Source organism: Neolamprologus brichardi, chromosome 12, assembly GCF_056152115.1.
Source record: "Neolamprologus brichardi isolate AB-2024 chromosome 12, ASM5615211v1, whole genome shotgun sequence".
Taxonomy (NCBI): Eukaryota; Metazoa; Chordata; class Actinopteri; order Cichliformes; family Cichlidae; genus Neolamprologus; species Neolamprologus brichardi.
This window is the reverse complement of record NC_142115.1, coordinates 18,309,738-18,323,510: the sequence shown is the minus strand read 5'-3', so window position 1 is coordinate 18,323,510 and position 13,773 is coordinate 18,309,738. Positions and strand designations below refer to the sequence as shown.

The 13,773-nt window shown below is 38.6% G+C and overlaps 1 protein-coding gene across 2 annotated transcripts in view; it reads right to left on the bottom strand.

Moving 5' to 3' along the window:
• edil3a (EGF like and discoidin domains 3a) overlaps window positions 1-13,773 on the bottom strand; it is a 126,916-nt gene that overhangs the window by 51,425 nt on the left and 61,718 nt on the right. For both annotated transcript variants that reach the window (XM_006784125.2, XM_006784126.2), the window contains exon 4: window positions 7,646-7,759. In XM_006784125.2, the coding sequence (XP_006784188.1) occupies window positions 7,646-7,759 (114 nt within the window). The remainder of the gene's footprint in view (window positions 1-7,645; window positions 7,760-13,773) is intronic.

The following is a 13,773-nucleotide window of genomic DNA, read 5'->3' as shown; positions in this document are numbered from 1 at the left end:
GTCAGAGCAGCAGAGGCAGCCAGCCCCGGGGCCTTGCCCTCCTGGCCCCTGAGCATACATCAGCGTTGCGACAGCACACATCACTAACACCGCCAGTACCGTGATGTGACAGCTGAATCCATCTCCCACAAGCCCTACCTAAAGCCTAAACAAATTAGCGCCCCACTGAAATTAATGCCACCGCACCAATACTAATGACCATGGAGCAAAAAGAGGGGATAAGTCAAAGAATAATAAATACACCAAACAGATGTCAGCCGCACGACAGACGTTCCACAGGTGACAAATGGCGGTGAATAAAATGCACTTGTACGCATGTTCTTGTGTAGCTGAAACTTTAAAAGTGACCAAGCTAGCAATTTGTGTTTTAAAAGAATACTGCTACGCTCTTGTTGAATAAAGCAGAACAAACAGAGGAAAATGCATAGCTTGTGTTAGTACAACAATCCACATGCACATATTAACTTTCCTTACATTATATTATCTAAATACATTTTTGAAATAGGTTTCCACTGTTTATTTCAGATATAAGCTTTCCCTTCTCTACCTCTCAGTATGTCGGCCAATAAAACTTTTGATTAATATTAGCTGAAATACCAGGTGTAAATACTGCACATATTGTACACCTGCTGTGCAGTTCTGAACTTTGGATGGTCTATGGCATATTGAAAAACTCGTAGTCTACAATTACATTTTCACAGAACAGCAAATATATTGGGAACCACTGATGCAATCAATATAAAAAAAAATGTCAATAAAAAATGACCATAATAAAATAAATACTTACACTTTGCATTATGAGAAACATTTAAATTAGTTAAAATGTTGAATACATTGAACTCCTTGTCATATTCAAGAAACCAGTATGAGATGATTTGAGCTTGACATGATGCATTATCCTGCTGGTCACAAAGGGGTTGCTCATGGAAACAATACTCGGGTACACTACTCCCTTTCAGTTACTGTTATCTTCCTATCAGCTTGAAGCAGTCTAGTTATTCTCATCTACCCTCTGGCACAACAGCGAAATTTCACCTTGAGAAGTGCTCACTTGACATCTTCTCTTTCTAGACCATTCTCTGTAAAGCTGTAAAGATGATTGTGCAGGAAAATCCCAGTAGATCAGCAGTTTCTGAAGTACTAAGACAAGCCCATCTGGCACCAACAACCACATTCAAAGTCTCTTATGTTTCTTTCGTTCCCCATTCTGGTGCTTCATATTCACCATCTCTACATGCCTAAATGCATTGAATTACTACCGTGAGACTGGCTGATCAGATATTTGCATTAGCAAACAATTGAACAGGCGTATCAATCAGTCAATCAGTCTCCTCCGTGCCGCGTCTGTCCAGTACAGAATGCGTTCAGCTTGTCAAATTTACATAAATCTGCGATCGCTAGCAGTGAAACTCTGAAGTGCTGTACTGTATGTTTGTAAGTTTTCTCCCCAACAAACACAACAATGTCAACGAAATGTTTTGCACCGTCAAAGGCACCTGCGGTAGCATCCAAAAGGCAGAGGAAGAAGGGAACCATCACACAAGAAGTTGGACTTCTGGACTTGCTAAAGGAAGGTAGAAGTTACCATATTTTTCCGATTATAAGGCACATTAAGCAAACAAAACAGTCAGATAAGTCAAATTTTACTCAACTCATTCTCCTTGCTTCCTCTACTTCCGTACCATTGATTCAATAATGTTGAATTCTCTCGCAGCTGCTCTATCCCCATGTTCTGGACCTGAAAACAGGGTTTGATCTTTGGTTTCATTCTATAATACCGGACTTATTTTTCTACAAAGGTTTGAACTTTGAGAGTGTTTAAACAAGAGAGAAAAGTGTGAAAATGTTCAAGTCTGTCTGAGAAAAGTGTATGAAGTGTGTAGTGAGGGGTTTTACAGCCTTAAAACATCTATAAAAATTGTAAAAAAATGAAGCTGGCTACTTAGTGGATTTCACTCATCGCGAGTTACTTTTAGAACGTAACTCCCACGATAAACGAGGGACCACTGTAATATAGATTAACTGGTAGCTAATACAAATCAGGATTTAAAACCAAACCTAACCTGTGAAGGCAGAGAAACATATTTTTGTTTGTTTTTCTATTTGACCTTTACTGACTTTTATTTAATTCCTTCTGGGATTTGGGTCCAACAAGTAAAGTATTTATATTATGAACACACACAAACACACATGCAGCTATTGTTGAATGAAGACATTGATCTGACACATGTAAAATGTGGCCAATTGTGTTTATTGTTCCTCCACATCACCCAACCGTGTTCTCAAAAGGGAACAGAGGATTGGGAGATGATGGAAGAAATGGAAAAAGTCAGGGGGAGGTTGAAAAGGAGAGGGTAAAGGAAAGGTAGAAGGGGGAAAAGAGATAAAAGAGGGATAGAAAGAAGGAAAGAGAGAAAACCACAACAATCTTCTCTGAGCAAGCACTAGGCGACAGTGGATAGGAAAAACTCCCTTTAAATGGAAGGGAGAAACCTATGGTAGAACCAGGCTCAGGAGGGGCAGTCAACTGCCGGGACTGGTTGGGGGGTGAGGGTGAAAAAGGAAAAAGGATGAAGAAGAGAGGGGGATAGGTGTTAGGAGAGAAAGGGAAAGAGGGGAAAATTGGAACAGAGATGGAGGAAGACGAGGTTACATCAGGTGAGGAGGAGCAGTGTCCCTCTTCCAGAACCACTGGACGTGTTTTTTCTTCTTTTTCAGGAACTGGTCCGTGAGCACTTTTTTCTCAAGGATGATGTGTTTTGTGTTGTTGTTGCTTTTGCACCTGGATTTCAGTGTATTTGTACATCAAGTTGTTAGAAAGTTCCTCAAGTTCTGTGTTTTTTCTCAGCATTTCATTGATGCTACTCTGCATCTCTGAGCATTGTTTTTCCAGTTTTTTCTTTTCTCCTTCCAGTTCAGTTGCTTTGTACTTCATTTCATTATAAAATTCTTGGAGTGTTTGATTTTTCCTCTGGAGAATAAGTTTTTCTTCTTTCTGTTGTATGTCCTGTTGCTCTTTCTCTTGAAACAACCCTCGATTTTGGAGGAGTGTTTTATCAAGAGTTGATTGCAGCACTTTGTATTTTTCCTCCATGTCTTCAAGCTTGCAGTCCATTTCTTTCTGTTTTATGTCCAGTTGATTCTTCTCTTGAAGCAGTTGTTGATTTTTGTGCAGTGTTTTATTATGCTTTACGTGCAGTTTTTTTCCTGCATGCCTTGGAGTTTGCACTGCATGTCTCTCGGTTCTATGTCCTGCTGTTCTTTCTCTTGGAGGATCTCTCTTTGTGTTTCTTAGTTTTAGACTAGTTGATTAGTCTACTTGTTTCCCCCCCTTGTGTAGTCAACTAAGAAATTAATTGCTTGGAACATCTTTGGTGTGCAGGGTTACCACTGCCATTTCTGGCTGAGGGCTTTTATCTGAGTGGAGATCGTGTCATTAGGAAACTGATACTGCGAGCCTAAGCTGTTTGTTTAATATTGTTATGGTGGTGAAGAGTGGATTATGTTTCCTAGTTTAGTTTTCTTTTGCTTATGTGTTTCTGATTATTGTTCGTCTTTGGTGATTCAGGTGTATTTTAGGTTGTTTAGTTTCCTTCAGCTTTCCCCATTCAATCGTGTCTTGTCTCCATGTTTAGGTACCTCCCTGTCTCTCTCGCTCTGTCTGTTTCTCTCGCTCTGCATCTTAGTCATGTGTCTGTGTTTTGTCTCCCGTACTTGTTCCCACGTTGATCTCTTTGTGTTTCAGCCGTGTCCCCCCAGTCTGTCATGTGTTTCCATGTTTGCTTAAGCGCATCCTGCTGTCAAGTTTGCGTGTTCATGCTACTTCCTGGTTTTATTTTAATAATCCTTGTCTCTTGTGTATTACAGTTTCCTTCCCTTACCTCATTATTATTATTTGTCTCTATTTCAATTATTTTTCCTTAGCATTTCCAGTTTTAGGTTATTTTAATACATTTTGTTTTTTTCTTATTTTGTACCTTTATGTTAAGCCTAAATAAACGTATCGCTTAATGTTAACTCGTTCCTGTTCTCTATCAGCTCTGCAGTTTGCAGATCTTGACAACTTTGTGATCACTGTTTCATTTCACATGTAATGTGTTTAAGTACAGAGCTCAAACCATTCAATTAAGCACAATCTTAATAAGATTGTAATGGCCTAAATTGATCTTTGCACAACAAAATTTTACACTTATAAAATTTATAGCAGAAAATGAGAATAAACACCATTAAAAAGATGGAGCTTAGCTTGTGTTCCATCAACACGACTTTGCTTTTTTTTCATCTGTATTTTTCACTCACTAATCCAATCTGATTAGTCAGGCTCTGCCTCCTGATGTCTACTTTCTGCCAATGAAAAACTGTGGGGCTAAGATAGAAAATCTGATGAATTAATTTGTGAGTAGCTGTGTTGGGGGCCTGCTCAGGGCTCCAAGTTCACTGATATATTAATCCTAATATTTTCCTAGACTGCAGACGAAATCCTCACAATAGCATAATAAACACATAAAGCCTCTTTGAGCTCTTGGGCTTCTTGCAAAAACCTACTCCTTTAAAGACTTTTTTCATGCAGCCAGTGGGAAAAAATGAGGGGTGGTAAACACAAAATACTGACACAAGGCAAGACAAATCCATGCTTTCATTTTATGAGAATTAAAAGGTTTATAATATGTTTATAATATTATGGTTTAATTATGTTCCTAAAGAACGTGACCACTATACTATCATGATATGATAACCTCTTACTTCTTCAAATGTTAAATGATATATATATATATATATATATATATATATATATATATACACACGTGTGTGTGTGAAGCTCAAATTGTACTTTTTAAATCTTGTTTTATTTGGTAAGGGAATAAAAGCATAAAAGCTATAAAACTAAACCTTTGCAAAAACTGCATGATAGTTGCGTGCTGCAACTATCATGCAGTTTTTGCAAAGGTTTAGAAACCTAATTGTATGCTTTAGTAAAATGTGCTATTTTACTAAAGCATACAATTAGGTTTCTAAGTATTAAAACAATGACACCGTTTTTGTCATTTTGCCTCTTTTGAAATCAAAGAGTCAAGATGTGGTTAAAGTTTAGACTTCCAACTTTAATTCAAGGGGTCTGAGAAAAGTACTGCATAACCTTTGAAAATTACAACCATTTTATATCCAATCTGAAAAGTAATTGGAAAAACAAACTGATAAGTACCTTCATGGGTAGGTGAGACTTTGTCCCTCACTAATCCAAGACAAACTAAGTAGATAAAATATAGTAAAGGTTTAGGAGTATGTTATGGTCTTGAAAAGAAGGAATGAACTGGCCACTTCTGTTTCACCAAAAGGCTTGAATGACCACAGAAGAGAACAAAAGTTAATGATCACAACTTTCCTTGGTTAACAAAGACAGTCACACTCTCATGGAGGTAGATGTACTACTGCCAGGGTCGACAATCAAGACAGTCAACGCCGTCATGAATAGAAATATAGACAGTTTACAACGAGGTGCAAACCGCTGTTCAACAAGAAGGTTAGATTAGACTTTGCCAGAAGACATCTGCACATTTGAGGGAAAAACAACAACAAAGATCCCAACAAATTTGAAAAGATGAAACCCAGATTAACTTAGACCAGAATAATAGGAAGTGAAAAGTGTGAACAAGGTTCGTGACAGCTCGTGATTTGAAAACCATACCACATTACCTGTCAAAATAGTGGAGGCAATGTTATGACATGGGCATGTAGGCCTGCCAGTGGAACCAGTGATGTGACCGTTAGCTGATTTGAACTCAACAGACCAAACAGGGAGACACACAAGCAAGCAGCAGCTGAAGGTGGCTACAGTGGATACATGGCTTCCAGACTTCAGGCAGTTATTGATTATGAAGGATTTTCATCCGAGTATCAAAACAATCCTTAAATTCAGTTTGTTTGGGGCCTGTGAAAATGGGGAATATGTATAAAAACGGCTATATATATTTTTTCCTAAACAGGCAATGCAATACTTGCTGAAAAAACTTTAAGTGGTCACTTCAGTCAAATCTTGGTTGTGTAATTAAAATGCACTGTGGTGATGTACACAGACAAAATAAAAAGAATGGTGCCATTATCCAAATACTTATGAGTCTAACTGTATGGTTCTTTACATTTAATGGTGCTCAGAAAGCACACTGTTCACAGGGTGGCTCCTACAGTTATTAATCCTCTTCGCCTGAAATCTAACCCTCACACCCAATGATTCCTTTCAATAAGCCCAGAAGCAATTTTCTGTTAGGCCTTTTGTAGAACATATGAAACATTTCCAAGACCCTTTATGTTCAGGTTTAGGTTTCTGTGTTTTTGTAACCAGCAACACGAAATGCATGTTTTTCTGTGCAGCCAGCATCCCAAATGACTCAGCTTTTTGACCTTACATTAGGCAGCACCATATTCTCCCCAACACAAGACCAAAAGGATTAAAGTCTCAGGCACTTATATGGCATTAGTAAACATTTGATAGCTACGCACAAAATTTGCAGTCTTTCATCACTAAAGCCTTAAAATGCATTTTCTTTTCTTCTGGCGATGCTAATAATACTGATCATTTTCACTTTAGCTTTTATTTGCCCAATACAAGCTGGCTGAGCTCACATACTCACTCACAACATCAGCCTCACTTTCTGTTTCACATTCAAACTTGTCCTGGGAGAATACTCAATAATACCTCCCACTTGTACCACTGGCAGCTGTGTTTACTGTGACAGTGCCGTTTTCTGTGTTGGAACTGTGTGTTTTGGAAAATAAACACTTGATAAGGTTTTGGTAGTCATCTGATTCTTTGTGTCTAACACTAAGCAGCAAAGAATATAGCTGAGAATGTGTTATAGTGCCATAGCTTTGCTAATAATAACCTCCTCCAGTCACTTTGCATAAGAATCTCACTTTATGTTAACACCAGAATCGGGTATTTATAAGAACGCTGATATGTAGGGATGGATCTCTTTGTGACTTTATAAATGGTTAAGTCATAGTAGTTATAATATGTCATGTTGTTCAGCACACAGAGTTATTTTAGTTTGAAGGCAAGCATTTGAATACTGGACTTGAAATACATTATTTTTAGTGCTTATAATAATTAATTGTTATGCATTACAATATCTTATAATGTCTTACTGATGTCTTATTCAGAGAAAGAGTTACATTTTTTAAAACGCACAACAACATCAATGTCACATTTGCATAAAGCTGCTATTTACATTTAGGTGAAAATGTTCAAATCTTACTCTGAAGTGATGATAAGGATGATACTTCAAACTGTACTTCAAAACTCCCCCAAGTGTACTTATTCATAGAGCCCAAGGTCTTCCAGCTGTGACTCACTAAATCTGCTTTTTCCATGTGGGAATTTTCCTAAAATGCTCTGGACTTAAGGGGTTGATAAACTTGCATATCATTGAAAATCTATCATCAAAGGGAGGTGCACCAAGCACTGAAGCAGAAGACAGACGCTCTTTATGAGAATTACCAGCCCCCCTTTTCTCTGATCGATCACTTTGTGTCGGTAATACTACCAGCAGTGCAATTACCTGCAGCATCAGGTGTGCTGTTCGAATCAATGGTATGTTGTAAGAGTTAGAAGGTAAACATTGCCAAAAAAAGAAACAGGAGTACTTACTGTATTGACAGTTCCTCCCCATGTATTCTCCTGGACATTCACAGGAATAGTTGGCAACCAGATCTGTGCAAATGCCCCCATTCTTACACGGGTCCCTTTCGCATTCGTTAATATCTGGAAGAGGCAAGAAAAAAAAGAGAGTGCATTAATTTATATGAAGCAGACGTGGGCAATTACAAAGACTTCATCTTCATTAAAATGGATTGGTAGGGAGCACATATTGAATTTTCTCTGCGTGTTGCTCAATTCGGTGTGCACATGGAAGCTCACACAAAGACACAGGTTTCTTGGAACTAATAACTCAAAAACTCAGAGGAATATTATTTTTGCTAGAATATAATCCACTTCTTGACAGTTTACTTTTTTTGTAGTATTTTTTCAGAACATACCACATCATTTGGGGAGTTTGCAAAAAGCCTACTTAGGTTAGCAAAGTATGGGGTTTATTCATCAGAGCTATACCTATTGAGATAAACACTCTTTGAAACATCTACATGCAGAATTCTCTATATACGCTTTACACACACAGCAGCAGCACACCAACAAATGTCTGTCAAGCAGAATTAGGCAGATGTTCACTGACAATTAACATTCAAACGAGAGCACTCACATTTTTTAATCATCTTAAATCCAGGCCCCAAGACACCATCCAATGCAAAGCCCTCCAAACCCAAGAGATGAGCCCAGAAAAGAGTCCCATGTGTCAGCTAGTGTTGATACTACACTGCCTCCTCTCAAACACACGCTGATCAGTCTCACAACACTGCTTTCTAAACACCAATCAGAGTGAACCAAATCAAAACAACGCAAAGATAACTATCTGAAACACTGGAAAGAAGAAACTAAAACCCAAGGCAGACTCACATGTTTTATTTAGTGCTAAACAAAGACTATGAAATGGAAGAATATCTCCTTACCATCAGAGACAGAAAGCAGAGACAGATCCTAAGCCAGTATAAGCTCGGTGAAAACAAACTGGCAATCAAACAAGAAAGACACAACAAGGCATGGCAACATAAAGAAAGCCTGACATGTGATTACTGTTTGATAGGTGAGGTTGAAACAGAAACAGAGATGTATTTTCCTCCTGAAGTGTAAAAAATTTAGTGAGGTAAGGAACACTTCCTTTAACCAATTCCAAACTTAAATAGACATTTCAAAGGAGAAGGACAAGGCACATCTTCCACACATACACATATAATTATATATTCATTATATGTGTTTATTTAAAAACTGCCATGCCAATAAAATAACTTTGAATTGCTGAATTTGAACTAAATATAAATGCTGAATGTACTAAAAAAAATAATAAATCAATACAAACTTGTTAACTTGGTTACATTATTTTCTTTATTCCAATGGTGGATTCAGACCATCCTTAATGCATTACTCAATAACTCGAGGAGTCGTCTGAATTTAGTTGAATAACTAATATTTCCATATATGCAAAATTTGTCTTTTAGGAAAAAAAATTTCAAAAGTTCAGCGAGAGGGGAGACTTGTGTGGGCCACTGCTTTACAGACAAACGTCCACTTAGAAAGCATCAAATTTATCACATTTAACAATGTTGTGATATTTTCTAAGTCAGAATAACTGCAGCTGAACTCCTGTATATCTATGGTGCTATAAAATACCTACACTAAAGTGGAAGACGGTGATGACACACAATTTTGCCCCACTGACAGAAGCTTTTTCCAGCGTGCTTGTTATCCTCTGTCTCTTCATTCAAGTACAGGAGAGCAAATGCGTTATCACCTTTGCTCTGTAATTGCGCGGCAAAACAGATTTTCTCTGACTGATTCATCAAACTAGTTATTGAAGGTGACACAACTCCAACCCCACCCATTACACCCCATTTACACTCTGTTCTGTTACAGGTAGAGTTAACAGCAAGAAATTACGGGGATGATTTTGAAGCAGCGAGAGGAAAAGTGGTGAACTTTTGAACAATTTTTAACAAATTTCTAATGATTTGACTTCCAAACTTGCCTATGGCTGCTACAAGACTCCTCTAACACCTACCCTGGGCTGTCTGCAAGTTATAGGTACATTTTGGCTTCATGAATGTGTAACTAGGCTTGAGATTTGGGAAGCTTATGAAAGTGAAACATGATTAAAGTAAGTCTGTTATGGTGCTTCGTCGCTTTAAGATTTTATCTGTAGCGTACACAATAGCGCGAGTCACTTTTATTATCTCAAAATACATCTTTTTTTTTTCAGGGGGAATGTTGGACGCTCAGGAGGAATATAGTCAGGTCTTCATGCATAATGGTCAACGTGGTGGTGTGACTAGAAGCAGGAACGTCTTTAATCTGCAGTCGAGCAGAACAAATAAATAAACGGAGAAATGAAATAACAGACGTACAGAGAGAAAGATGTGAGAAATGTTTTGTTATTGCTCAGTAATTTATAGGCAAACTGCAAGACAACCGTATTTGGGTAAAATTATATTTTGATGAAACTGAGCAGTAAAGCATTTCCCAAAACATAATAAAGTTTTGCAGATTAAACTTGAAACACACCGTAACAAACACTGTTTTCCTTTATCTGGTATGCAGGACGTTTGCCTGTGTGTCGGTCTTCTTTCGGACATTTAAAATTAGATATAATCTTCAGCACAATCTCACATTGTGTTCCTTTTTTTATTTATTTTTAGACAGCTGTAATGTAACAGTTATCTCACTTCAGATACAGATAATGTTACTGAAGCTCTGCTATTTGTCAATTGGCTGGCTGTACAGCCATTTCTGTGCAGTCGATGATAAATCAACTGTGCTGTGAACCAAAATACAGATATTTCAAATGCAATGTAACCTAACCTGTACAGTTCAATGCATCAGTCTTATATAAATACTTAGCCAGCGTGTGCTTTACAGAGGACAACAATAAGCGCACATTTTCACAGTTGGAGCACAAATGCTCATCTTGAAGAACAGACTACAACAACACACAGAATTGCTGAACCATATGTAGTCAAATCTAAACAGCATGGCTTACTTATATTTGATTATATTGTAAAATACACTGAATATGTTTCAAAAAAAGAAACATTTGTGTTACAGTCCTAGCCTGTCATCTCTGGCAGCCACACGACGATTTTGTGGCAAGTATCCTTTTAGTTTTGTATTTAATCATTACAGAGGCAGTTTGTGATCGTCTGTGCACGTCTATGCTTGGCTGTTTTTCGCTGCTTCACAAAAAAAAATGAGCCATTTTAATACAAAGCCATTAAAACTTCAGTTTGCAGTTGCTGCACGGTCCCATTCCTCCAAAATTACATCACGATTACATCTTTTTCATTGTCCACTGGGGTGAACGCACTAGAGTCTTCAACTGTGAGACGACTGAAGAGATGTACTGAATGCTAAGTTAGAGCCTGGGTTAAAAACAGGAAAAAAGCAAAAACAACCAAAGAGACAATAGCAACTTCATGACACTTTTGCAATCACAAAAAATACACTTAGTAAGAGAAGAAGGGGTAGAGTAATGAGGTCTGTCTGTTTTCTCAACAACTTATCCATCTTAGGGTTGTGGGTTGAGCTGGGAGCCTGTTCCAGCTGAAATATGTTCATAATTGGTCCACTTTAAATAAGAAATCACTTTGAACAACAAAAAATATCTGATTTACTTTGTAGTACTTGCATAAATGTTGTTCAAAATCTTTGAATGTCTGTGTTTTAACCTCCAAATTGCTTGCTACAATCAGATACAAACAGTACAGTAATTAGGTGTTATTGTGCTTCACAGTAGCTGATTTGTGTATTTTTTTTTTTAACTGTGCTTTGATAAGCGTAGTATAGGACAGTCTGATTATGGCAGCAGGGGCGCAACACAAACAGGCCTTGCTACTTGCTTCACTGCAATTTCTTCAACAGATCAGATCAGAAGAATGAGGTGTGCTTGTGGCAGAAGAACAACACATCGGTCTCCCAGAGCTGTAGTGGCGACTGTTTTTTTGTGCGCATAAAACAAAACAACAAAAAAAAAGTATGTAAAAGGGTATGAAAAGCTGATAAATTTAGCATCAAAGTCGCTAAGTTGGCAGCAATGAGGTGAACTGAAGTGTGAAGATCACTGCTGTGAGCGAGAGGGATGTCATTCGCCCAAGCTGAGATGGTAATTATTTCCAGATTCTGGAAAAACGAATATCCACATCTCACGAGTGAAAAAGAGAGAGTTGAGACATGCAATGGCGCCTGTGTTTGGCTTTGCCGCTGCTGCTACAGCACGTTGGAGGCGACAGTGTAGTTTTTCACTGTCGTCACTTGTCGTTTGGAATATATTTTTTGCTCTTTTGTATTCTGACTTTGCTTCTGCTGCTTTAAATTATGATCGGGATACACTGTTAAACATCAAAGACTCAATGGAGATCTACTGTGACAGCTGGGACAGCTACAGAAAAACTTTTCCTCCTCCTCTGGTGTGTTCCTCACCTGAGTGCGTGCTACTATGCACAACCCGCGGCATTTCCACCCTCAAGAGACGAAAAAGGGGAACGAGGGCCGGCGTCCAGGTGAAACGGAGAAGGTACCGGAGGCTAGCTGCTTGGCTGTGGGGTGACTCTCGGTGCTTGCGACCAGTTCCTCTCCTGTCGTTTGCTGGGGATGTTACGGCGCCTGGGACCCGAGCCCCATGGCTCGAAAGCAGTTTGCTCACTCTGTGTCCGTCATCCATTTTCCGTTTTGCTGGTGACAGCTACGTCTGCTCATCGATCAAGGTTTTTCCCAACTCTGGAGTCGCCGCCCTGCCCGGCAGGTCCACAGGTGTGCACAGGTGTTTAATTCAAGTACCGCTGCAGTCAGCTGTAGATTCCGCAGATAAACCGTCATCAATTCGGTTCGCCCTGCTAAACGTTCGCTCTATAACGAACAAATCATTTATTCTAAATGATCTTTTTATTAAAGAGTCTCTAGATTTTATGTGTCTGACTGAGACGTGGCAGCAAAATAAGGATTATGTCCACTTGAATGAAATCTGCCCGTCTGGCTGTTCTGTCATTGGAACTCCGCGTCTTTTAGGACGTGGTGGAGGACTTGCTGCTGTTTACCAGGACAGACTCATATGCAAACTGATGACCTCGGACTTCTTTTCTTCATTTGAGTCACAGATGATGAAGGTCGGTTCTCTGAAAACCTTTTACTGTATTTTAATCTATCGACCTCCTGGACCTGCTGGGGTCTTTCTAACTGAATTTAACGACCTTCTGACATCGATCATTAAACTGGAGAAGGTTGTAATATTGGGAGACTTAAACCTTCATATTGATGACGCTTCCTGTAACACTGCTGCTGAGCTCATCACTATCACTGAGTCTTTTAACTTTAAGCAGCATGTTTCTGGCCCCACACATACAAAGGGCCACACTCTTGATCTTGTTTTCTCCCTGGGTTTAAATATACATGATGTATGTGTGGAAGATGTCCATGTGAGTGACCATAGTTGTATATTCTTTAATTTGTCATTTTACGTGGATCCTTCACCTCCTAAATTGATGATCCAAAGGCGGATTATAAACCAGGATGCTGCTAGAAGGTTCTCTGCCATGTTTGTCCCTCGCATGGCTCAAAATGATATGGATTCACTTATTTTGTCTTTTAACAATCAATGTAAATCTATTTTAGATACGGTGGCACCTCTGAAACTAAATGTTGTCCATTCTTCAAATTTCTGTCCTTGGATAAATGAAAATATTCGAAATTTTAGGAGATATTGTCGCAAATTGGAACGTTTATGGAAGGCTTCCAAGCTTGAGGTCCATAGGGTACATCTGAAGGAATCAATTTTCTCACTTAACGACATGATAAAAAATGCCAGAACTGAATATTTTGCTAATCTAATAGCTTCAAAAAAGAAAAATCCCAGAGTATTGTTTGATACAATTAAAAACATTGTCTCTCCTGATATTCCTCATGTACCAGTCTATACTAAATCTGATTGTAATGACTTTTTAAACTATTTTGTTAATAAGGTCGCTGCTGTCAGGTCTAATATCTCGCCATCATCCTCTCAGTATCACACTGACACGTTGCTTACCTCTGATACCTGGTCCTCTTTTACTCCTGTTACCTTACAGGACATCAGTGCTCTGCTTGGTCGAATGAAACTGACCTCAAGCCACCTTGATGTA